At 34.4% G+C, this 27,023-nt stretch overlaps 3 protein-coding genes across 4 annotated transcripts in view; 1 reads left to right on the top strand and 2 right to left on the bottom strand.

The window, feature by feature from the left end:
• The window catches only part of LOC123549804 (pre-mRNA-splicing factor ATP-dependent RNA helicase PRP16-like), a 162,818-nt gene extending 161,554 nt beyond the window's left edge, over positions 1 to 1,264 (bottom strand). Inside the window, exon 1 of the mRNA XM_045338215.2 lies at positions 1,167 to 1,264. The gene's annotated coding sequence lies outside the window, so the exon portion shown is untranslated. The remainder of the gene's footprint in view (positions 1 to 1,166) is intronic.
• Positions 1,265 to 1,435: 171 nt separating this feature from the next.
• LOC123549806 (leucine-rich repeat-containing protein 69-like) lies at positions 1,436 to 17,808 on the top strand. 2 transcript variants are annotated; one of them, XM_045338219.2, is made up of 10 exons: positions 1,436 to 1,641; positions 4,103 to 4,229; positions 5,751 to 5,823; positions 8,375 to 8,570; positions 9,058 to 9,129; positions 9,546 to 9,647; positions 10,317 to 10,357; positions 11,138 to 11,152; positions 12,784 to 12,922; positions 16,121 to 17,808. In XM_045338219.2, the coding sequence occupies exons 1-10, from the start codon at positions 1,465 to 1,467 to the stop codon at positions 16,229 to 16,231; spliced, it is 1,053 nt and encodes a 350-aa protein (XP_045194154.2). In that variant the 5' UTR covers positions 1,436 to 1,464; the 3' UTR covers positions 16,232 to 17,808. The 2 variants fall into 2 exon arrangements, with proteins under 2 accessions (XP_045194154.2, XP_045194155.2); XM_045338220.2 differs by lacking the exon at positions 11,138 to 11,152 and having other exon boundaries at positions 1,437 to 1,641.
• Positions 17,809 to 17,920: 112 nt separating this feature from the next.
• On the bottom strand, positions 17,921 to 23,417 carry LOC123549805 (ileal sodium/bile acid cotransporter-like). Its single transcript, XM_045338218.2, has 3 exons — positions 22,306 to 23,417; positions 21,748 to 21,922; positions 17,921 to 20,505 (listed from the first exon to the last, which is right to left on the bottom strand). The coding sequence occupies exons 1-3, from the start codon at positions 23,122 to 23,124 to the stop codon at positions 19,703 to 19,705; spliced, it is 1,797 nt and encodes a 598-aa protein (XP_045194153.2). The 5' UTR covers positions 23,125 to 23,417; the 3' UTR covers positions 17,921 to 19,702.
• Positions 23,418 to 27,023: the final 3,606 nt, after the last annotated feature.

Here is a 27,023-nt window from a genome sequence, read left to right as displayed (position 1 = left end):
AATTCTTCACATTGTCTTCAATCCATGTTTTAATTTTCACAAAAGAATCTCTTTACACTTTTAGAGTAAACCACAGGATCCACATTTTCTGACTGACTAACTTAAGCTAAAAAGCTTAAAAGAGGTGTAGAGAAATACTGAGAAAAAGAAACTGGTGTATGATGGAATATAAATTAACAGTTGTTCAATATGCATAGTATACACCAGTCAAACTATGCGCTTTAGGAAAGTAATTAACAACTGAAATGTTATACAAATCAAATCAGCTATATCCTCAGAGGCTGGAAGCAAATGACATCACCTTATTGCATTGATGTCATTTTGTTACCTGACAAGGTATGTGGGTAGAATGTGTAACATGTTAAAACCATTGAAAAGACATGAAATCAAAACAAACATGTAAGATCAAAATCATCATTAACCCTTGGAAACAATATTTTATATTTTTCATTATCATTCTGGTACTAGACAGTAAGTGACAATGACACAACTGAAAAAAAAAATCAATTATGATATATTGGGACACCTGCACTTTACTGGTATGCACTTTCAATAAATAGTCTTCCTTTATTCCCTACCGCCCCCACACGCTGTTTTTTCTCTTTTGTTTATTGAATAGATTATTGTTACAATTTATTTAAATGATTGTAACAAGTTAGCCTTACTCATTTCGCTAATCAGGATGACTTACTTTATGATCTGATATTTTATAGTTAAATGTCAGCCCTCAAGGCTTTTCATCAGGAAATTGGGAAGAGGCCCAATTTCTAATTGGGAAATTCATACGTGATAATTGCTAATTTTGGGAAAAGAGCATTGTATTGAAACAGGGCCTTTTTTCCTTCTGCAAAAGAGGTATGTAACATAATGTGGTGGTTTCCTAAGTTTTGAGAATAAATGTAATTTCATCAGTTTTCATACACACAATCTGTAAATTTATAGATCGAAAAATTTGCAAATTTATAGATTATCTGTAAATATATCACTTTTCTAGACCTGATTATTTAGACTATTCTGAAACAGAATCATACATTCATACAGCAGACGCGAAAACTGATTCAGACCTACACGGTCACAAATATAAACAAGTTATTTAATTGTGTCTTAAATTTACGTAACATCTAAGTAATCCTTTTTTCATAGAAAGACATAAAATTGAAAATCACCTGCTTTAAATCTTGATTTAAAGGAGTGTTTATTATTAATCAGTTCCTGAACGTCAGTTATTGTTCAGAGTTACCTCCTCTTATAAATAATATTCGTCCTTAAAATATTCGACCCAAACTTATTAAATTCCATTTGCATTTCATGAAGCATTCTAAATGAAGCATTATTATGTAGGATGGCTTTTATTATCTTTATGTGAATACTTTAAAAGTTAGATATCCCTAATTAAAAATGAAAATATAATATATAAATTCGCAATTATTTTCTAGCTCTGCACGATAATGGTAGCAACAGAAAATGGCGGACACGCTTCTTGTCACAGCGCTCAGATCGAAACCTAAATCCCTTAATTTAAGCAATAAAAAACTTGACAGGGTACCGAAAGCTATTGGAAAGCTTGACTGCATTCTCCATCTCCAATTGAAGAACAATAGATTGAAGACATTGCCGTATGAGCTGACCTATTTGTATCAGGTGTGATTATTCGTTCAAAAATTGTTCATTTGCCATGTTTGTTGTGCCTCATTTCTTGAATTTCTTTCCTGCTGTGTTATTTTTAGGGTAAAGGTAGTGAAACAGCTCATTTGCAAAAGTTTTGAAGTCAAAGCCAGTGGGTTTTTTTTTAAATTAAGAAAAATGCTTGCAAAAGTGAAAAAGTCCTGACTGCTAGCTCATGTAGCTCCATAACCTCAGGCTCAGATCCCCTGTCTAAATTCCGGTTTGTTTAGTTCTGATCATTGTTTACTTGTTTAGGGCAAAATCATTATTTTAACTAGGGACCTTATGCCACTTTTCATGGAATTGCCTTCTATTTATCATTCAAGGTTCCATATACAATGCCGTATGAATACCTCTGCGGATGTCTCTAAATTATATTCTGGCGCCTCCCAGTTATAATCAGAATTGATTGTTGGGCAATACACAGTAGATGTAGATGTACTTATAACATGTGTAAATGTTGAGTTCTGCTCAACCTGGGACTAGAGGGTGTGGACAGTTCAGTGATTTTTTTTCCCTTTTGGGAAAAGGTCCGGTACCAGCAGGAATAATGTCCCTGGTACCAGATAAATTGAGAAAAATAACGGGGTTTTTACTCAGATTGGGAATTTTTATAGTTAATTAATAACATCATTTAGAATGCTTCTTCCTTTAATTCCATGTAAATAGCATCAAACAAACTATTTAAATGGTTAAATCATGGTGAATGTCAATGTAACTAAGTTTTCCTTCTGCAATGATCAAAATGCAAACTTAAATTGGTCATTTGGGGAATTTTTTGATGATAATTGGGAAAAAAGACTGCATTTTTCAATTGGGAAAAGGTCCTTTTAGGGGTACTTTATAAAGAAGGAAAAAAATCGCTGCAGTAGCTTGCATTTTCACTACTGTCCATGAACAGGCTCAGTCAAACCGATCCTGCAACATTTTTGTTTATGTCGTGTTGGGCGACCTGTGGTTTTCCACTTTTTCTTTTTTTCAAATCAATTATAGGGGATGACTGCATGATTTGAAAGAAACTTACAAGGGGAATAGGCAGGTACATGGCCCCTACTGTAATAAGAAAAGCTCTAAAATTAACAGTGTTGAATAACGAAATGCACAGATAGAAGTGTTAATTTAAAAATTATAATAAAAACTGTAAATTCCATGGCAAGTCTTATCACACCCTGTCAGAATTTTTCAAGGTTAAGACCTGCACATGCTCTTCTTGTAGAAAATTCCATAAGATCTCTCATTCATTTGGACCTTATGATTGGTTGGTCTGTAGTTAGACCACCGTTAGTCATAGCTTTTATGCCGTCTAAACAGTTGATCGCATGTACTGACATGCTGCTGTTTGACTGAGGCCCGAGGGTAGGGATAGCCGAATTCAGAGCTCTATGTATAGATCTAGACCACTGTTAGAGAATTGGTAATCAACCCTCCTTACCAAGAATTTGTATCGACCTTTTAAAAGTATTTATGACTTTTCATAGATAGAGTGTACTTATGTAGAACAAATGTAATGAAAACATGCATGACCATTTTATGTGAAGTAAAGCACTGCCTTTTCGATGGGAAACCATATCATGTCAGTAATGGTCATTTCCACATAGATTTTTCTATCCGAGAATTTCACTAAGCATGACTGACATCAGTAGATATTGTTATGAAAATTAGGAATAAAGTTGTCTTTTTAGCTCATCTGATTTTTTGAAAAATAAATGATGAGTTATTGTCATCACTTGATCAGCGTTGGCGTTGCCTGGTTAAGTTTTGTGTTCATCTACATCTACGGGGATACTCCCAACAATCAATTTCTGATCATAACTGGGAGGTCGGGGCAGTTATTAAAAACATGTTGCTATGTTACATGATACATGATATGCATATGTGTTTAGATCAGCTTTTCTACTCAACTATCAAAGCTATTGCTTTAAAACTTGCAACACTTGTTCACCATCAATAGCTGACTCTGTACAGCAAGAAACATAACTCCATCCTGCTTTTTGCAAGAATTATGGTCCCTTTTGGACTTAGAAAATATTATACAGAGACAGAAAAATCAGATGAGCATCTGCACCCTCAAGGCGGTGCTCTTGTTTTAAAACTAGATCTTATATGCATAATCATTTTTTCATTTGCAATGTTGTAGAACCAAACTAATGTACATGAGCTAAAGATGTTAGTAATAGCTCTGTGCTCAAGATTTAGACCCAGAAATGCTCCAGAATCCTCCATTTACATACCTTTATTTAAAAAATGTCCAGGGGGAGACACCTCACCCTGGTTACAATAGGGATATGCCTACCCCACTGGATTGATTCAACAATTTAAGTTTTGCATCTGTAGGTGATGCTTATGTTAAAATACTGGTAAAATAGCAAATGACAGTTTAGGTGTTTTGATCAGTTTATTTATTTTGAAAAGGCTAACCAGTCTTTTTTTTATACAGTTGCAGATATTGAATTGTGGGAATAATGAGTTTGAAGAACTGCCAGATGTTATTGAACATCTCACGATGTTGGAAAAGTTGCATTTATTCAATAACAAAATACATACGTTGACACCGAAGGTTCTCAGTAAGTAAAACTATTAATTTTGTTACACCAAAGTGATCTGATGTTCTACACATTTCTGCTTAAAAGAATATTTTTTATATTTTAACTTGGATAAAATAGGTTTATTTTCCTCATTGACTTGCTATTTGTGTTCCAGTTAGGAATGCAAGTAAAACAGAACCTGAATACAGTTTCCAGAATGTCCAGTGCTTGCAAAACCTGTTTCACAAAACCCATGACTGATACTGTAAATGATGTCCTTACAAAGTACACATAAATAAATGTGTAAATTTATTATGCTATGATAAGAAAATAGTGCGTAAAGAAAGTCATTTATAAGCTCGACTATTCGAAAAATAGTCTAGCAATTCTACTCACCCTGGCGTCGCCGTTGGCGTCACACCTTGGTTAAGTTTTTACATGCAAGTACATACAGCTATCATTTAAAGGCATATAGCTTTCAAACTTATTTTTTCTTTTTCTAGGTCAATTACCAACCTCAATGGGTCAAGTCCCATAACTCTGACATGTATTTTGAGCAAATTATGCCCCCTTTTGGACTTAGAAAATTATGGTTAAAGTTTTACATGCAAGTTACTATCTCCAAAACTAATGCAGATATTGAATTGAAACTTCACATGTGTCTTCAGGGTTATAAAACTAGTTGATAGCTCCAAGTCCCATAACTCTGACCTGCATTTTAGCCAAATTATGCCCCCTTTTGAACTTAGAAAATCCTGGTTAAAGTTTTGCGTGCAAGTACATACAGCTATTACTTCAAGTCATATAGATTTGAAACTTATTTTTTCATTTTCTAGATCAATTACCAACCTCACTGGGTCAAGTCCCATAACTCTGACATGTATTTTGGGCATATTATGCCCCCTTTTGGACTTAGAAAATTCTGGTTAAAGTTTTACATGCAAGTTACTATCTCCAAAACTAATGCAGATATTGAATTGAAACTTTACATGTGCCTTCCGGTTATAAAACTAGTCCCATAACTCTTATATGCATTTTGGTCAAATTATGTCCCCTTTTGAACTTAAAACTCTTTTGATATTTTAACATTTTGGGTAATATTTTCCTGCTTTTGGGACAATATTTCCAATAGTCCAGCTTGGCTGTCTTATGGACAGCTCTTGTTTAATTTCTTCTGTTACTTTCTAGACCATTATGAGTATGCAGGAAAACAATCTGGGAATTTTCTGTTTTGGGGTAGTAACAAGGCTCTGCTAAGCAGTTACCCTTGAGCTGGATTTTCCCATCCGACCTGCAGCCAGTGAAAGATCTCACTAGTTGTGACATACAAAATGTGAAAAAGAAAGAAATAAGACTTAGGACTGGACAATGTTCCAAAATATTCTGTCCTGGTTAAGAAATGATTGAATAAATTAATGGTGCTCCATTCATTTCCAAAAACATGTAAAGCTACTCTCTTCTTCTAATAAATGTTCAAATATTTTGTTAAATGTCTGACTGTAATAAAGAATCACCGTATTCTACAGAAATTGTAGTATAATTGCTTGATTTAAATTTCAGTGAGCTTGAGAAGTCTATCTTTCCTCAATCTGAATAAAAATTGTTTGAAAACACTTCCACCAGAAATATGCAGGTTTGTTTTAATTTTTCTCCGCATTTTCATTTGTTTTCTTTTTGTAATTAGCTCTTACCCTGCTAGATTTCTTTAATGAACTTGTCCATCTTTTAACTTGTCCATCTTTTTTATTATCCCTTACCCTGCTAAATTTCTATCTTTAAATTTGGACAGTACCATTAACTGTTAAAAGGGGTGCTTACCAAAAACATACTGACTGAATGGTGAACAGTGCAGGTCATGATCAGACTGCACAGATGTGCAGGCTGATCATGATCTACACTGGTCGCAAAGCCCAGCATGATAAGGTTTAATATCATTGCTTGAATTTTCAAATTCAGTGGCAACTTTCTTAGTAATGGCAAGATAAAAAGGGTGAATTCAATATATCAAAAAAAGATGCAACAAGGCTGACAATAGACCTGTGTTCTTTTACTCTTGCCATTCTTAAAAAGATCTTTGTTTGCTATGCTCAAACCCAAAATTTTAGATGTGGGTAGGTAAACCATTGATTTTTTTTGCCTTCCTTCAATACAAAGGTAATTAGTGAACAAACTGAGCAATTTGAAGTAAGTTACATTAGGGCTAATATTGAAGTAAACCTTAATTTTACATGACTTATCTCTGAAATTAAACATACTGCAGTTGCACTGAAGCCTTTATGACAGAAAGAAGGGCATATGATATTTGAACTTGGTACTTTAATAATGTTACTTTTGAAAGGTTGAAAATGGTTACAAGATGCAATTTTAGTTCGTCTGTCAGAGCACTGCAAACAAGCAACAGTTTTAAGAGTTACTCATATTGAAATGCATGTTATGCACTGTTGAAAACGGCACTGAAGCGACATGCAGTACCAGATGTATAAAATTTTCACACTCAGTTTTTCTGTTCAGTCAGACCACTATTTAGAAGGTATGACATTGCCTGTTTTCACATGTATACAGTGTTTTTAGCTCACCTGTCACGTAATGACAGGGTGAGCTTTTGTGATTACCCTTCGTCCGTCCGTCCGTCCACAATTTCTTGTGAACAAGATAGAGACCACATTTTCCAAGCAATTTTGATCAAACTTGCACAAAACTTGTATTGGCATGATATCTCAGTTCCTTTCAAAAACTGGCCAGATCCCATCATGGGTTCTAGAGTTATTGCCCCTTAAAGGGCCAGAATTTGCTATCTTTGTGCGTCAACAGTTTCTTGTCTGCACGATAGTGGTTTCATTTATGATTTTATTTTAACCAAACTTGCACACAACTTGTATCACCATAAGATCACGGTTCCTTTCTTGAACTGGCCAGATTCCTTAATGGGTTCCAGAGTTATGGCCCCTGAAAGGGCCAAAATTAGCTACTTTGACCTTGTCTGCACAATAGCAGCTTCATTTATGATTTGATTTTAACCAAACTTGCACACAACTTGTATCACCACAAGATCTTGCTTCCTTTCTTGAACCGGCCAGATTCCTTAATGGGTTCCAGAGTTATGGCCCCTGAAAGGGCCAAAATTAGCTACTTTGACCTTGTCTGCACAATAGCAGCTTCATTTATGATTTGATTTTAACCAAACTTGCACACAACTTGTATCACCACAAGATCTTGCTTCCTTTCTTGAACCGGCCAGATTCCTTAATGGGTTCCAGAGTTATGGCCCCTGAAAGGGCCAAAATTAGCTACTTTGACCTTGTCTGCACAATAGCAGCTTCATTTATGATTTGATTTTAACCAAACTTGCACACAACTTGTATCACCACAAGATCTTGCTTCCTTTCTTCAACTGGCGAGATTTCGTCATGGGTTCCAGAGTTATGGCCCCTTAAAGGTCCAAAATTTGCTATTTTGGCTTTTGCAGCCATATAGAGACTTCATTTATGGTTTTATTTGATACAAACTTCCAAAATATCTTCAACAACAATAAAGCTTGGATTCCATGACAAATAAGATCCAATCGTAGGTTCCAGAGTTATTTTATATCTGATTACCTCCCCTGATTGTAATCAAAATGGATTTATATCAGTAAGTACTTATAGGACTTATTTGAAATTTCATTATTGTTATTAGTTGGACTGAGATAATCAGGGTAGATAACTATGGACTGATTTTATGTCAGATTACCTCCCTTTATTTCAAATTAAAATGGGTATATCTCCATAACTAATGAAGATACTGATCTGAAATTTCATTTATGTCAACAGATTTATTTGGCAGATCCTTCTTTTGTTCACTTACAATATTTATTTTTTTAATTACTTCCCTTTACGTTACTATAAATAGCTTATTTTTAGTAACTTTTTTATTATTGGCCGTAGGGAAAAACCGAGACCACTTTTCTGTGGTACAACATGGATGGTACCTCCAATTTTTAGGTGTATTTTGACATATCTATACCTTGTAAGAATTTTTTTTCTTTTTGGTTAAATTTCTTCCCTTTGTTGTTCCTGTCCTTTGGACTTAGATATTTTTTCTGAGGACCTTCTTGTCCTCAAGTGCAATGATAACAGGTGAGCGATATAGGGCCATCATGGCCCTTTTGTTTATTTCAGTAGTTACAAATTCAATTTCTGTTTCAGATTAATTAACCTACAATTTCTAAGTATAGACAATAATGTGCTGACAGAGTTACCTGTAGAACTGTGTGCTTTAACGAGACTGGAGGAATTCCATGCAGCAAACAATCAACTCACAAATCTCCCGCTAGAATTCGGATTTCTAATTAACTTAGAAAAACTGCATTTACAGAAAAACAGAATACGAGAATTACCAGAAGTGAGTAGTTTGATATATTTGTATTAGATCTAACCAGTCTGGGAAATGTGTAACTGGATAATTCCATACAGAGAACATGTTTTGGGAAAATGTTATTAGTGACATAGATCATATATGGTACTGGTATCATTAAAATGCTGTGACAATACAGTCTGTTAATTGTTTGTCATTATGAGAAAATTAGCCAGTTGAACTGAGTTTTAAAGCAGCATGCAGGAGTACAAGGCTTCTTTGCTTGACTAAAATGAACTTATCCTTAATCTGGTGCACTGCATGTTTGGAACTTTGTCAGGGTAATGTGTATGGCTGCATTACAATAAACAAAAAAGAACCTAGGAAATATTTGGAGCCAGAGTGTGCACTGTAAAAAAGATAAGAACTTTCTGCAAAAATACAAGAGATCTAAGGATCGTTTTCAATGATGATAGAGATTAACATGAATTATGCTTTGTATTTGATTTCATCATTTAATTTTTTGTATTTACAGAGTATTGGAAAATGTTACAAACTTAGAACACTAGACATAGCAGCAAATGATCTGCGAATATTTCCTACAGAGGTATGTTTGAAGTCCTTGAATATCTTAAAATGAAGATAGCATTTTATTTTAAAATCAAGATCAGACTTGAAAACCTATTTTTGGCTACATTTCAGTTGTTCAGAATCAAATTTTTAGTTGTTGCTCAGTAATAGGTAAAATTTTATTATTTTTGAATTTGCTTGACTTTTTTTTAGATTTGTACCTTAAGAATTGAATGGTCAGATGTTTACAGCAGTTGTATGCAAGAAGGTTGAAATCTGTGGGGGATTCTTTTTTTCTGGGCAAATTTATTGCAAGATTCTTTATACTTGGGCATGGATGTCTGGACCTGTGTCTTACATATATTCCCCCATTCATAATTGTGTCTTTTCGTATGAAAGTTGAACAGTTATACTGACAGAGATAATTTAGAGCTCTTAATGTATATATTTTAGTTACATAATATACCACTGAAGGACATGTTTTGTGAGGAAAATCCTCTGTTACAACATATACCTGTACACTCTGTCCAGGAAGAGGAGGTACTCTCACTGAAGGTAACGGTTTATACATATTACAATTTATTTTGAAGGGTCTCCTTGGCTGAGTGATAAATGTATCTGACTGAATCACTTGCCCCTCATCTCTTTAGCCTTAGGTTCAAGTTCTGCTTGTGTCATCATATGAGATAGCTATCCGCTGGCTTATCGAAAGTGGATGGATCTTTCCAGGTAGCTGCTCATAACTAAAATAATGCTCAGAGCGGCATCTAGGTCATCCTCAACCATTAAAAGCTGTATAGTCACCAGACCTACTTTGTGACTTCAAGTCAACAAATGTGATTCATTGAAACCTTTACACTGTAAAAATATACCCCCATTCATGTTAAAATGTAATAGAAAGACAGTTTGTCTGAAATAATCCACCCCTGATTCATGTGGAGACTTTGGTAGTTACTTGCGGAGAAGAGGTAAGTACCAGTAAAGAAGCCAGGAACACTGTTTAGATTAACTACCCACTGTTACATCACAGAAAGACAGTTGAAAAAAGTTGCTAGACCCAAAACCACACAAATCTAGTAAGAGTGAATTTAAAAGGTGTAAAATGTTCATGTTTAGATTCTGCATCCATAAACATATACATTCATTCACAAAAGTCAGCATACTTAAATATTTTAATTAGGAGGCATACTAATAGAAAATTAAACTTTCATTTTGTTTTTACAGGAAGTTTGTGCAAGATACGTGATGAAAGAGTTGAAGGACAGGTAAATATAGGCATTGTCAGTGACATAACAAGACCTGAAAAAACACTGAGGCAGGATTTTCGGGGTTGGTGGGAGAGGGTGGGTACAGGAGCTTAGGTACATGCTTAGAATGACATGTCAGCATTAGAATTTGAACATTATTTCATACTTATAATGTCTCTAGGCCAAGATCTAGAGAATTGTGTCATGCATTAAATTGGAAGTTCAGGGGTTCTGAAAGGAAAATTTTGAAGTACAACAACACAGAATACTTCATTTCAAACAAAAAGTTTCAAGTACATAAAGTTGAAATGTACACATTACTACCCTACATAATTGGAGTACATTTAGGGGTTGGGGTTCAAAGTACCTACCCAAGAAATTTAAAAATTCTGAAAGACAAAATTGTGCATTTTTAAGCTATTTCAGATAAAAAATCTCTCAGCACATTAAATTAAAATATACAAACTACTAGTCTGGATAACTGGAATATGGGTAGGATTTGGAGTCTACTACAAGAAATTTTGATATTCTCCAAGACGGAATGATGCATTTGAAACCATTTAAGAAAAATAAAAAAATAGTAAGCAATCTGATTAAAATCATCTATTAGATTGCTAATAATATATAAGGACATGATTTAATGTTAAATGCTTTTCAAATGAATTTATTTAATATGAACTGTCACATGTATGATGTATTTTTCTAGTGGATTAACATTAGATTAGAATTTGTTAAGAAGTCATCTTTACTTGGGATTCTTCTTATATTTGTAACTGTCTTATTACTGCTTTCTCATAGACGTCCAGACAAGAGGTATAGTTGATGATGTTTGCATAACCAAGTAACATGTATTGTGATTTTGTGTTCATCCATATATACACTGCCTCCCAATTTAATTTTATTGTTTGGATGTAATAATGAAGCAAGTGCCACTGAATGTTTGAGAAATGATTTAGGAACTCTGTTTCCTCTCACATCAACAACTTTCCTGTGTACATGTATTTCTTGTGAATTTGCTGTGTACTAAAGGAGCTGTACTGCTGATTTAAAGCAAGCTTTCAAAATTTGCTGAAACTATTCAGATAATTTAACAAGAAAATAGCACTTTTTGATTGATGAATAAATTAGGAGAATTTTTGGTGAGGCAGTGTATATTTATTATAATGTTACCAATATGATATGGAGTGTATTGCTGTTTTGCATTAATTAGGTCTTATTCAAAATAATGATAAAAATCTAATGAAACACATTTTACTCACATCTGTGTGCTAATTCAAATGCTTTCAAAATGTCATTTGTAACTTAATTGATTTAAAGGAATATCTAAAATTATCGGTGCTATCTTAATATTTTTTACAAATTTAATGAATATTTATGATATATAAATATGTACCCTTTTTGTCAAGTGCAGAAAGTCGGTTGATTGTTGAATTTTCTATAACTTTGCTCATAATTTTGTAAATAAAGTTTGTTATATGTTGCTTATAAAATATGTAAAGCAATTTTTTGAGAGTTTTATGTCATAGTGATGTGGAAGTGACTTGTTGCTTATAACCTATTTTCGCTTATGCTTTAACTTTTACCTTGGAAATATGGGCTCCCTTTTACTGGTACTTTTAATCACCTCTGTTTGTCTGAAAAAATATCTATTTTCAATCATATGCACCCACACAAAACCGTTTACCTTGCATAGGCATTGTGATCAGTTATGAAGTTGGCTTACTTAAAGTCAGTGGTTCTACCCAGGTGCTTGTCCATGCCATATATAATGCCTAGAGGTCCTGAGGTCTTTTTCCATGTTAAAATTGTGTCAGTTTGAAGTTAGACCCAACAAAAAAGGAGAATAGGCATTTAACCATGAAAACAGAGAAGTTAACTTTAGTTTTGCTCACAACCCGTTGATAGAACAGTTTACCTTGGCCTGTATCATTACTTTTTCAGTGTGTTGTGTTTATAATATACGATGAGCGGGACATGATTAACATTTAACTATGTCTTAATTGATGAACAGCTTTTTTTATATGTTTGAATTAAACTCAACCAGTGGGATTAGAACATAACATTTTACTGGCAGGAAGATTTCGCCAAGCAATGACAATTGAAGCCTCAGTTAAAAGTTTAAAGAAAATATTGAAAAATTGTTCTGAATATTTAACGAGTTGTCTCTGTACATGGAGTGTATAATTGGCTGGAAAAACATTCTTTGTACTTAGCAAATTAATAAATATAGATAATAACACGATTTTGATAACACTTTTCAAGATTTAACACCTTCAAAATACTTGACAGCTACTTTTTGTTTCGTCTTACAAAATGTATTTGCAGCATATCGATCTTTTGCCGAATGAATTGTGTTCAACCTTAAAGAAGTAAAATTACAATTTAATGAAATAGAAAACCCATAATACTGTAATCAAACTAAAAATGGTATACTATTTTGACAGGTGGTCGTATTTGAGACGTGCAATAAAACATTATCCACAGATCAGAGAGATGTTGGCTCAAGCTAGTAGATGTGCTGTGTGTGGGGAGTCATTCTTGAACACATGGCTTGAATGTGTAAAGTTTGTTGATGCTAAATCAGTAAGTTTTAGCAATATTTCAGTGAATTAATATATTGATTTGATAATCTAATGGCACTATTTTATTTATTATCTACTTAACCATATATCTGTTCAGTTTGTGGGCGAGATAAAGGTTGCTGACTTAACATTACATGACCCTTACCGCTACAGGTTCTAACATGCTCGAGGAAGGTTTGTGGCTATGTCTAGATACCCATCTGTGCCAAAAATAATTGAAAAAAGGAAAAAAGCAGGAATGTCACCATGTCAGGGGGCATGAAGGCTCTTGCATATTTCATTACCTTTCATAAACAGATTCAAGCTGAGTCTGTTATTTAACTTTGCCTAATTGTGTTATACTAGTATGCTCCAAATGATGTTTTTTATAAACGTTATTAACCATCACAACTACAGTCTTTAAGCGTTGTGTGATGCTCGTGAAATGTCTTGCCTTCCTTTACTTGGATGTGATGTTACTATATTTTCTGGTCCTTTGACTTTCATGTAGACATTCAATGTATGTCTGTTGCAGAATTCTGCTTGTGCTAGGGGGTTTGCAAGTGTTGCATTTTTCTTTACCTCTCATGAACAGACTCAATCACACCGAGTCTCCTTTCACCTTGCTGGTTACTTTTGTGCTTGCAAATAATCTTTGTTACTAAGATTTTCTTAAATCTGAAGCAAATAAAAACAAGACAATCATATGTTTTTTAGCTCACCTGTCACAAAGTGACAAGGTGAGCTTTTGTGATCGCGCGGTGTCCGTCGTCCGTCCGTGCGTCCGTAAACTTTTGCTTGTGACCACTCTAGAGGTCACATTTTTCATGGGATCTTTATGAAAGTTGGTCAGAATGTTCATCTTGATGATATCTAGGTAAAGTTCGAAACTGGGTCACGTGCCATCAAAATCTAGGTCAGTAGGTCTAAAAATAGAAAAACCTTGTGACCTCTCTAGAGGCCATATATTTCACAAGATCTTCATGAAAATTGGTCAGAATGTTCACCTTGATGATATCTAGGTCAAGTTCGAAACTGGGTCACATGGGGTCAAAAACTAGGTCAGTAGGTCTAAAAATAGAAAAACCTTGTGACCTCTCTAGAGGCCATATTTCTCAATGGATCTTCATGAAAATTGGTCAGAATGTTCATCTTGATGATATCTAGGTCAAGTTCGATACTGGGTCACGTGGGGTTAAAAACTAGGTCAGTAGATCTAAAAATAGAAAAACCTTGTGACCTCTCTAGAGGCCATATTTTTCATGAGATCTTCATGAATATTGATCAGAATGTTTAACTTGATGATATCTAGGTCAAGTTCGAAACTGGGTCACGTGGGGTCAAAAACTAGGTCATTAGGTCTAAAAATAGAAAAACCTTGTGACCTCTCTAGAGGCCATATTTCTCAATGGATCTTCATGAAAATTGATCAGAATGTTCATCTTGATGATATCTAGGTCAAGTTCGAAACTGGGTCACGTGGGTTAAAAACTAGGTCAGTAGATCTAAAAATAGAAAAACCTTGTGACCTCTCTAGAGGCCATATTTTTCATGAGATCTTCATGAATATTGGTCAGAATGTTCACCTTGATGATATCTAGGTCAAGTTTGAAACTGGGTCATGTGGGGTCAAAATCTAGGTCAGTAGATCTAAAAATAGAAAAACCTTGTGACCTCTCTAGAGGCCATATTTCTCAATGGATCTTCATGAATATTGGTCAGAATGTTCACCTTGATGATATCTAGGTCAAGTTCGAAACTGGGTCACGTGCGGTCAAAAACTAGGTCAGTAGGTCTAAAAATAGGAAAACCTTGTGACCTCTCTAGAGGCGATATTTTTCAATGGATCTTCATGAAAATTGGTCAGAATGTCTACCTTGAAGATATCTAGGTCAAGTTCGAAACTGGGTCACGTGGGGTTAAAAACTAGGTCAGTAGATCTAAAAATAGAAAAACCTTGTGACCTCTCTAGAGGCCATATTTTTCATGAGATCTTCATGAATATTGGTCAGAATGTTCATCTTGATGATATCTAAGTCAAATTCGAAACTGGGTCACGTGGGGTCAAAAACTAGGTCAGTAGGTCTAAAAATAGAAAAAACCTTGTGACGTCTCTAGAGGCCATATTTCTCAATGGATCTTCATGAAAATTGGTGAGAATGTTCAGCTTGATGATATCTAGGTCAGGTTTGTAACTGGGTCATGTGTGGTCAAAAACTAGGTCAGTAGGTCGAAAAATAGAAAAACTTTGTGACCTCTCTAGAGGCCATATTTTTCACGAGATCTTCATGAAAATGGGTGAGAATGTTCACCTTCATGATATCTAGGTCAAGTTTAAAAGTGGGTCACGTGCCTTCAAAAACTAGGTCATTAGGTCAAATAATAGAAAAACCTTGTGACCTCTCTAGAGGCCATATTTTTCAATGGATCTTCATGAAAATTGGTCAGAATTTTTTATCTTGATGATATCTAGGTCACATGTGCTCAAAAACTAGGTCACTATGTCAAATGATAGAAATAACGACGTCATACTCAGTTGAACACTGGGTCATGTGGGGATAGGTGAGCGATTCAGGACCATCATGGTCCTCTTGTATTAATTACCTATGTGTAAGAAAAAAATGTATTTTTGACAAGTAAAACATTTGAAGTGATTACATTTACTCTTTGAAAGATATAACTTAGTGAATGCTTATTATCTTATCTGCTCCATATCTTTTAAACATTTGTAAAGATTTTAGAAAAACTAGTATCTGTTGATTAATTACCTCCTCAAGATGATGTGAAGACCATCATTATTTTAAAGCAAAGTCTAGGGGTATTAGTCACCTTCAGTGATAGCTCTAGTTTACAAGGAACAATGCTAAGGAGTTGAGTAAATCTTGTAGTAAATGATTTCTTTAATAGCTTCTGCAAATATTGTCTGATAAATTGTTTGTCCATCTGTTTTCTGTGCGACCTGTGACGTCAAGTGGGTAATTGAACAGAAATATACATCCCCGGTAGTAACGATACAACATTTAGAGCGGTAAAAACTTCATTTTAGAAGTGTTTTATACATGTTAATGTCAAGATTCATTAAAAAAGTTATATTACACAAACTAATGTAAAATTTCAACTACCTTATTGGTACTTGTCCTGTCTTTGGCATTTTTGATTTGCAAACTTGAATTTATTTGTAGATAGACTTTCAGAAACTGTTCTGTTTGTATATTTTCAGGACCTCAGGTTGAACAATTTGAATGGACTGGTTCCGGTACGAGCTCTGCTCTGCTCTTACAAGTGTTTTAACTCAAAAGGACATGATTATTATGGAGTAGCATTCCCTTGAACAAAGATGGAGTGATGTGAACTATGGAAATGATTTATTCTTGATTCAGTGCAGTAAAATCATTAAATATATCAGAAAAAAGTGAAAAAGTGAACAAATTACGTCTTATTTATTGGAGAAAAGAGTTAACAAAATGTAAATTTAACACTAGAGGTGGAAAATATATCTTTTAAGGACCTTTAATACTTAAAATTGTTCTAAAAATGAGAGTTGTCTGGTGATAGTTAAAATTTCAGTTATAGTACTTAAATGTATAACATTCTGTACTAAACCTGTCTGTGCAATGTTACTGGTCTGGTGTGGAAATACAGGACTCACTGGTATTGAAACAAGGAGGAATGCTGTTAGAATGGATGTGTTTTAACAGTTAAGCACCGAGTATATCCGAGGGATTACTCTTGTAATATTACAAAATGTACATACGTGTGACGCTGTGCATAAAGTAAGGCTAGGGTTTTGCAACAAGCTAGGATCCAGATCAGTACACAGCAATACTGTTCATTTATCCCAACATCTATACTGTTTATCAATTTCAGCACTTGTATGCAACTGGTAAGTGAACAGTATGAATCCAGAGCAGACTGCATGGATGTGAAGGCGTATCTGAATCTGGATCCATAGTGGTCACAAAGCCCGAACATTGGTTGTCAGTCAGAGACTCACATCTCTATATTCATGAAATGTGTCAATATTTTAATAGAATCTTTGAAGATATTGAATTCTGCCAGAACACAATTGAAGAAACATCCTATGTCTTAATGAAATTGAAAGATTGTTGTGCTTAGGTTGTAGGTTGAACTTGCATTGTAAATTTCAACAGGCCAGTCATTTGTGTAAAATACGATGTAATACTAGACCAGCTTAGTTTGGTTACATCTTTCTCCAGCCTCACTCTAGTGGCATCTGTAACAATTGAAATGGGCTACCTTAATTATGATTTACTGAATAAAATGCTGAAAACTGTTTTATGGTATTAGAACGAGCTGCTTTAGAATTGAAATCTACCTGTGTCTGTTTCAGTGCATTTAACTTAAAGGTGGTTCTTCTCATGTGTACATATTTTTTTTCTGAGGTTTCACATACAGACACATATTTAAAGGAAAGTCTGAAGCTGTGTCATGAACCTTAAGAAAGGTAAATGTCTGAAAAAGTTTAATTTTGCAATACAGCATGCATATTTTATAAAATAAATTGATAGTTTATTATTATGATATTATGAAGCAATTTTTTTGCTGCTGCCATCACATATACATTCTTGAATAGTCAAGCATATTGTCCTCCCAAATAGCTCTTGTTACAGTCTATTTTACATTTTTGTAACTTTGTTGCTATGCAGAAAAGAATTCAATTAAGAGTTAATCTGTCTTGAATATTTATCTCCCCCTTTTTCATAAGTTTGTCATTTAAGTTATATATTTGAATCTGGAAATTCAAAAATTGGGATATTGAAAAACAGTTGCACATGTCCTGTCTCCAGGGTGTATTTGTGGAGCATAAACCAGTTTAAGTGTTGTTAAGCTCTTGTTTATATTTGTTTTATATAGAACTGTGATATATTAAAAAAATTCTTTGTTAAAGTTAGTCAGTTTTTATTACTTAAATTCCAGCCATGTGTGTATAGGTACAGCCTTTTATTAAATAAAGGTAACTTAATTTTACAACACAATGAGATACCATAAAATAAGACATTTTTGTGAAGGATTTATTTTCTGTCATTAGTTGCAAAAATATATACTCACAAGTGTTTATATTGCTATAAATGGAATACATTGCATATGCTTCACAAGTTGGCCATATATCACAAATATTCAAACCAATTCCCATTTTAATTATAGCCAACTTTTGAAAAAATATCCGGTTTTACAGAAGTTGTATATAGAAGCAGTCAATTATATCTAGACTGATCCAGGAATTTGGATTCTTGGCCAGTACCAGAATGTTTTCAAAAGGCAACTCAAAACTGCCTAAGAAAGAAAGAAGTGTTGTCAAAGATGGCATCCCTGTTTGTAACTGAAGTTATAAAACTACCTGGAAGGTACTTTCTGACTGATCTTACAGGAAAGAACAATGTTTTGCCTATGAAAATACAAGTATGAAACAAAGAGTAAAAACAGTCTTAATTTAAGGAAATAAAAGAAAAAACAATATGTACAAGGATCTAGATTTACATCTTTTACAAAGGTAACTAAATAAGAAATATGGACAGCAAACATGTATGTATGCCTTATGAGTTGTGACATTTTACTACCTAAAAGCAAACAGAATAAAAGTTTATGAAACATTCAAAGGAGAACAGAAATGAGAGCCATCTGTAAAACACACATACCACCACCTCCAGTAATGACCAGACAGTAAACTGAAAATCTATTTTCTGTCTATACTGAATTTATCAACATGTTTAAAAAGAAGTAAACAAGTAACTGCAATGAAAAATGGGGAATCCATGTATTTTCAATCCCTGAGTTTGTTTAGTTAGAACTGTGGGCAATAATGTCAAGAAGGTCCTGTCCTGTATTGTTAAATTAACCTGCCCATTACCCAAGATGACCCAGTATCCAAACTGACCTTGAACAGTCTGACCATGTTTTATGTAAATCAGGTAGAAAATATGGCCTGTAGAGTGTGAATCAAAATTTTATATGATCTGACCATGTGACCTAGTTTTTGCTCCGAGATATCCTAGATTTTTCAGTAATCTGAGCTTCACGAGGACAAAAGCTCTGACAAAGTTCTATGAAAACTGGATGAAAGATGTGGCCCAAGACTTGTTGAAAAGGACTGCTGAAGCGACCCGTATTTTCCCCTAGATGACAAAGTTTTAAACTTGACCTAAATTTCACAAAAATGAACATTCAAATTAGGTTTCATGAAAATCAGATAGAAAAAGTTACTAAGGACGTATGTGGAATTAACCTAGTGAGCAAGGTGACACAGTTGAAATTAGTCTTAGAATTTATGCAGACAAACATTTCTCACATGTTTCATATATCATGTAGAAAATGTTAAGAATGTAAACAAGGTTTTTCTACTATTTGACCTATCTAGTCCTTGACCCCGAAATTTCAAGTTTCTAACTTGCACTAGAGTTCACAGACAATTTGCATACTGAACTGGTAGGATATATGACTTTGGGTTTTTTACAAGTTCTTTCTATTATGTGACCTAGTATTCAATTCCAGATGACCCAGTATCAAACTTGTCCGAAGAACATTTTAAACATGTATCACACGACGGACACAAGGCGATCACAATAGCTCACCTTTAGCTAAAATTAGATAAAAGTATATCTTTTGAAACTGAGGTAGTTTGAGTGTTAAAGTTAGCAATCTATAATCCTCGTGTTTCCAACTGAATACAGTGACATGCCATGTCAGAATTGTGTATTTTGACTTTTTATCACCGGTATCATAAAATTTCATACAAGAATCTGTCAAACACCGCACTGACACACCTTAAATTTGTTCCATAACACTACTCCTGATCAGTGTTGATATTAGTAACTTTGCCTTTTTGCGACAAAGACGTTTGCTCGCTGTCATCAGAGACACCAGAATCTCCATTACTGGAAGGTTTCACTTTCTCGGTGTCGTCTGCTTCAGTGTGACCGCGTTCCGATTTATTCATGTCTGCTGACGCCATTTCCGTCATCAGCCTCTCGTCTGCACCATCTTCGGTGGCAGCTTCTTCATCGTTCTTTAAACTGGTTTTACATGTTTCGTCTGCAGCCCCTCGGCGTTTCTTCCAGGACTGGTAAGTTAAGTAGAAGACCGTCACTATAAAGGGTGGAAGTGGCGTCATGACAGCAGACGCGACGGGAGCGACTGCCGCAAGATCTCCGGACGGCGCCGGGAAAGAATTAATGAGCAGAATATATGCAATGCTTGTATTTTGCATACCGGTTTCTATGGAAATAGTTTTGATTTTTGCCCAGGGTTGTCGAAATATTGCTGCAATGACACCACCGCAGATATAGCCAACATATGGCAGTAAACAGGCCGCGGCTATGATTTTTGGCTTGAATAGTCGAAATATGTATAAATTAGCCAATACACCAACAATTATCAAAACTAAAGCCATCACGACAATGAAAGGTTTAAGAATTTTTTGAAGTCTGTCGGCAGCTTTTGGGAATTTATGCTTGAGCAACACACCGCCAATCAACGGAAGAATTAGCACAGATAGGGACACTGCGACTATCTCGAATGGAATACTCAGTTCTTCTTCGCCTGCTATAAACACACTACCCAACGTATACAACCAGAATGGCAACATTGCTGAAAGTAGATATAAAAAAGATATATAGAAATAAGCTATCAATGTAGGCCTATTATACGACATTCAAGGGTCAACGTATACTATGCTGTGTACGAGTAGTACCCGCGGTCAATCGAAACGCTCCAAAACACTCCGAAAACCAGGAAGGTCTAATACGTGTAGCAGTTCCAGCGAAAACTTATAAAATTCTAATTTAAAAGCAAATAAATCACACATTTAAATTATGCTGCATACAAGTAAGCAAAGAAGTATTAAAACGTTAACTTCGCCATGTGATTTACCACTGATGTTTTAGGCTTTGAATACGACCACGTCACGAAGAAATAAGAATGTTTTCATTGCGTTATATATATCGGTGTATCGGTGCTTTAAAAATGCACATATTTATAAAACAATGATAGTTTAATTTATTCTTTTCATTATTTTATTATTCAAAAAATAAATGTGCCTGCATGCGTCGTTAAAACTTAAAAGTATTTTTAGTTTTTCATGAAATTTCGATAAGCCTTAAGTTACAGCTGCAGACTTTTGAATTGATTTGCCAGTTCGTGTCACAAGTTTGTTCATTTTTTAAAATAATAAATACTAAAGTTTATTTTTATGAGAATTTTAAACTATTATTTTAGTACTATTCTTGAATTTTCTATACATCACACGTGTACATTGTTTTTGAGGTGTTTTGGTGTATTTCGATGAACCTTAGAGTAGTCTAACAAATGTGAACGTTTCTGTAGTTTTTTGGCAGGTAGAACTAATTACATAAATTATAAACATACGCAGAAGGACATTTTCAGTTGGGCTCGGTCTCGAGTCTGATTCAAGGAAACCCCAGTTCTGTGTTATGTTTGACCAAGATTCCAACCGGACTTGAATCAACGGCCTGCATATTCATGACGTCTCCAATATAATTATGTAGAAATAAATATATATTATAATAACCACTTAAAGCGCTCGCTCTAATCATTTCCTGCTAAGATAAGATGTAAATCTTAAAACATTGATTTATCAATTAGCATCTAGTATTCGGTGAACTTTGTGCAAATACATTACACAGGAAACGGTAACGAGCACGTAACATATAGGCTGCGAGTTCGAATCCCGTCAGAGTGTTGACCCAAACCTATTTTAACACAAATGAGATACCAGGTTAGTGTGAAATAACTTCAAATTTCCATAGTCTATGATTATAGACTAAAATCAAGATGTTATTACAAAGTATGATGTGGCCTACGTATATTTACCTAGAGCAGCTACAGTACTGAGTGCTGTCATAGTTATTGACAGAGAAAGATCACCCTTCAGAAGATACGTATAAGTGTTGCTGGCCCCGCCTCCAGGACAACAGCCCGCCAGGAAGATCCCTAGTGCCACAGTGGGCATTTCAGCAGACACCGCCCTCGACGCTCCAAATGCGATCTACAATAAACAGTACACTATCTGGGTCCAGAAATGAAGATCTTGTCAAATTAAACACCACTGATATGTAATTTTACTGTACATGCTATAAAGCTGTCAGTGGATGAAGGTAGTTAATTTATCTCCCATACTGAGGGTCAAGTTAACTAGGTTTCACTGGACTGTACAAATGTGACAATTTACCGACTACGGAAGCGGTCTCATAACATCGTTGCTTTTATACGTCCAAGTCCAAGAAAACATTTTTCCACGCTCAGTTTTAAAGGAACAGACATGAAAACCATTGAGTTGTAGTTTTAAGACCAGACAGATATAAAAATAAATAACATAAACATATGTAACTGTCTAAACAAATACACACGGATAATGACTGAACTAGTTACCAAAGGCATCAGTAGATACTGGCATGCTAGCCCGATCCCTGGCGCTACGGGTCTAAATAAGTTTTCCTTCACAACTTGCAAGTCTAGTTTGGCTCCGAAACCTGTGGCTACAAAGATTTGTACTGCATATACAATCACCCGGAACAGTTTGTCGATCGGTCTCATTTTCCTTATTGTTCTGATTGTATATGTCAAAGTTTTAAAAGAGTTCTCTGGATCCAAAATGACAAAAGATGAAACATTGCTAGGCAACGAGGTTGCGTCAATGTCATTGCTGGAATCCATATTTTCGGATTTGTTACCCGCTTTTTCTATAGAAAATTTGACGTCATTGTAACCAATAATACCACTTTGCATTTGAATGTCAAGTCGTCCGTCGGCAATGTAAAGTCTTCGTAATATTTTCTCTTGTTCTGCTTTACCAGTTTTATTCCAGTGTAGTGATTGCTCAATTTCAGCCACTTTAGCATTCTCACAAGATATTTTAAACTGAGCGTTTCCAATTATCTCCAGGTTCTGTTGTCCTGGTACAGAAACAGTTAGCAAAAATGACACATTTCGACTAACACATACGATAGAATAATCAAAAGAAATCACAAAATCCGTGTCCATGTACACTTCAATCCTAGGTTTGAGCGAAGAGTTGACCAAATAAAACATTAACAACGGTACATCATCCTCAGATGTAACTTTCACAGGATTCACGTTAAATGCCGTTCCCGACTGTGTAAACACCTCAAACGGCAGATTTTGAGCTGCAGAAATTCCCGTCGTCAAAGAAATTACAGTAACAATAGAAAAAACAAACATTCCTCCCATTATGAAATCGCAAATATCCAAATACTCCACTATATTACCCGTTCAAATTCACTTATTTTTAAAGATTTAACAAAACTGATGAAATTTGAGTCATGACCTCGATCTGTATCTGATCATTTATCCGTAAATATAAGATGTCTTAACTGTGTTAAAGGTTAACCCTGAAATCATGCGTGAAAATGTTAAACGGCTGCTATCTCTCATGTACCTGAGTTGTTTATAGGTTGTTTTCACAGGGAATATCAATTATACTTGTGTTAGAGAGTGTTACTTCTTGAACGTGCAAGTGACATCTGTTCTTGCTATTTACATATGATATGCAAGCTGTCGTAGAAAATAGTATGAAAGGTATACTGAAAAGTCTGATTGGGTAGTTTCTAATTATATAAATGATTAATTTTTTACGAAAAGCACATCTACACCTCCACTATGAATAATTGTTTTAAAGAAAGATGCTTTGACATTGTTTATTGTTATAAAAATATCTTACACCAATATTATATAAACTGTATAAGAAAATTAATGAACAAGTCTTAGGCAGAATATGAAAATAATATTATTACTTTAAGGCATCTATTGATGAAAAATCATGTAAGTTCACTGTCATAACTAGAAGTTCAAAATAATTCATGTAGTGCCTCAACAACGTGCACTGCATTTACCCACATGTAAATGATGAAATCAACTAGAATCATTAGAAAAACGTTTATAATTTGTGAAATAGATATCTTTAAAAAAAGCACCAAATACAGTTATATTGGCGAGATCATTCAAACGAAAGTTAAACTTCCCGAAAATCCGCGGACCTCTCGTAAAGGCAAAGTATGGCAAAGTTAATTTGCTTTATCTGTTTATACAAACATGGTGTGGAAGGATTTTCTAAATATACATGTATTTATCAAATTGCAAAGTATTTTTTACCATCCAAAAACAAGAAAATATTGTTAAATCGATGGATGCTCCTCAGCATATGCATATTAATTGCATCTTGGAACAAATGTGGAATTTACTGACAGGGCACATATAGTTTGCTAATGTTAAATAATCAAAGGGCAATATGTCTCATTGAAAATCATTCCAACGGATAACGAAGAAAATAATGCACACCCCCTTGAGAGTGAAGCATTCTATGATTTTTTGCTGTTTTGCAGTGGTTGCTGAGAAACACTACTGACTATAATGGCGCTAAAGTTAATTACTAGTGTTGAATAATCAAAGGGAAATAAGTCAGTGAAAAATCATTCGACCGAAAGACGACGACAATATGCGCATCTTCCTATGAAGTATACTAAATTCCAACCACTGGTTGCTGGGAAATACTCTGGATAAGAATTGTATTATAGTATACTACTGTTGAATAATCAAAGGGCTATAACTCGGTGAAAACTCAGCTGACTGGAACAAGAAGACAATATGCGCATCTCCTCTTAATGTTGAACCTTCCTATGAAGTATAGCTAAACTCCAACCAGTGGTTGCTAAGAATTACTTTTGACAAGAATTTTACTATATTATATAATTGTTGAGTAATCAAAGGGCAATAACTGGGTGAAAAATCATTCTACCGGAACACGAAGATAATATGCGCATTTCCGCTTGATAGTTAAGCTTCCTCTGAAGTTTCACTAAATTCCAACCAGAGGTTGCTGAGGAATACCTCGGACAAGAAATGTACTTTAGTATACTATTGTTGAATTTTCAAAGGGCAATAACTGGGTGAAAAGATCATCCTACCGGAACACGAAGATAACATGCGCATCTCCTCTTGATAGTAAAACTTCCTATGAAGTTTCACTAACTTCCAACCAGTTTCTTTCACTTATGAACACCATATATTACATTTTCACTCGCGGCTATGCCACTCATGAAAATATATTGCATCTGGTGTCCATTCGTGAAAGTTATTTCAATGTAACACTGAAACAAACAAATCTCTAATTCTTATAGTGACTCGGTAAATGCAAAGAAAAGCGACTCGCTTGATTTCTTTGAATTCGATTGTACGTATATGATCAGCTGAAAATATAGGCACCATGACGAACTTGCTTTTTATAAGGGTCTTATAAAAACTTGCAAATGGCGCCCATTGCAAAAATAACGTGCCATATAATTTGAAAGCAATGTTGTTGTTTTTTTTGTTGTTTTATTTTTTAACTTCTATTTTTGCTTTTGCTTTTTATTTCTACCCGCTATTTAAATCTGACATCATGTTATTGATATTCTTCATCGTATAGTATCATTTTTTTCTATTTAAAGTGTCTTCTTGATTTGATCACTTCCCCTTCAGAAATTACCACTCCCGTATGAACTTTATCAATTATGTGTATGTATTTGTTCACATGTATTTACACCATGTAAACTGTGACTATGAATAAAAGTATTGACTTGACTTGACTTGACTTGACTAAGAATTTCACAACAACATTAATATTTCCAAGACATTATAGAGGTCGATATTACATATCTGTACGTGTACGGGTATATTTTAACTATTTTATACTGAGGTGCTAACATTAAAATCCGATGATATTTATGAGTTTTAACTGTCTGCTTTATGAAATTGGATTTTTTTTATGATTACAATGAAAGTATTTATCAATGAGAAGGATTGTACTGAAAGGTATTATCATATATTGATAAGGACATTAAATAGAGATAAGACAACAAAATTAGAATTTATAGCCATTTATTCACCTGTTTATTTGTTTGATAAAGACTTTATTAATCGTGTCAATTGAAACTAATATGGTTTAAGTAATTTGCGTTTTCTCTTTCAATACCAATGATCTTTCTTTCGCCTCGACACTTATGTGAACCTAGAACCTAGAACAATCATGGTATAAACAAAACGCGATAACTGTGGCCTTTATTTACTAATACCGGATCAACCCATAACAATGAAATAGGGAATCAGGTGGAAACATTACATGACAAATATCTTATATCGCAAAACAGATGTAAATAGCGGCGTGGTCTAATGGTTAACATGAATGATTTGTAAGCTTACGGTGCTGGTTCGAATACGGAACGAGCTACTTTTTAAAAAAAAAATTTAACACGTTTTCACCTGGAGAAGAATGCAGGTAAAACTATTTGTATCATGAATTTCTTGTGCACTTATACTAAGTACATATTAATATTTTTCAGGGGATCTCATATTAGAATCGATATTAAATCTTTTAACATTGCAAAATGAATAGAGAAAACTCTTGCAAGAATGAAAGCAAAAATAAATACAAAAGATGATATAAAAAAGACCTGCAAAAATAGAATTAATAAAATCATTTTTATAAAGAAGGACTCGAACCTACACCATACAAACATAAAAAGAATAGAGATCCAACACACTATCCACTTGACTACAAATCTGTTATGGAATGACGCATCGTGCCTAGAGTAAAGAATATACTACAATATACAAATTAACATCATTTATCGGAAAATACACCTGCTTTACCTGTTTTTGGATTTTACCGAGTACCGTTAAAATAAAATTATCGCGATCTATTAATAATACTAGATAATAGCATGGAGGTCAAAATATTAAGATTAACCATTTTACTGACGTCATTCTGTTGTTGTAACCGTGGATTCTTTGTTGATTTACAAAGCTTTTTGTCTACATGCGCCACCTCCAAAGATCAAACTCACTTCCTCTCCATTCGTAGAAGAATGCGCGAACAATTATTAAGGCCGTTACCAAACTTAATGTATTTATCGTATAGACGAAACTGGATAAGTTGATTTTACCTATGAGTCATTAAACTTTTATTATCAAATCAATGTAAATAATGGTGTCATCGTGAGATTCTTACAGCTTGGGTGTAATCTCTTTAAACCTGACCCTGTCGCAAAAACCCAGGTTTACTTTAAGACATCTCTAAAACGGAATCCACGTAA

Source organism: Mercenaria mercenaria, chromosome 6 (assembly GCF_021730395.1).
Source record: "Mercenaria mercenaria strain notata chromosome 6, MADL_Memer_1, whole genome shotgun sequence".
Taxonomy (NCBI): Eukaryota; Metazoa; Mollusca; class Bivalvia; order Venerida; family Veneridae; genus Mercenaria; species Mercenaria mercenaria.
The sequence above is the reverse complement of the archived record's forward strand: the minus strand, read 5'-3'. Positions and strand labels throughout refer to the sequence as shown.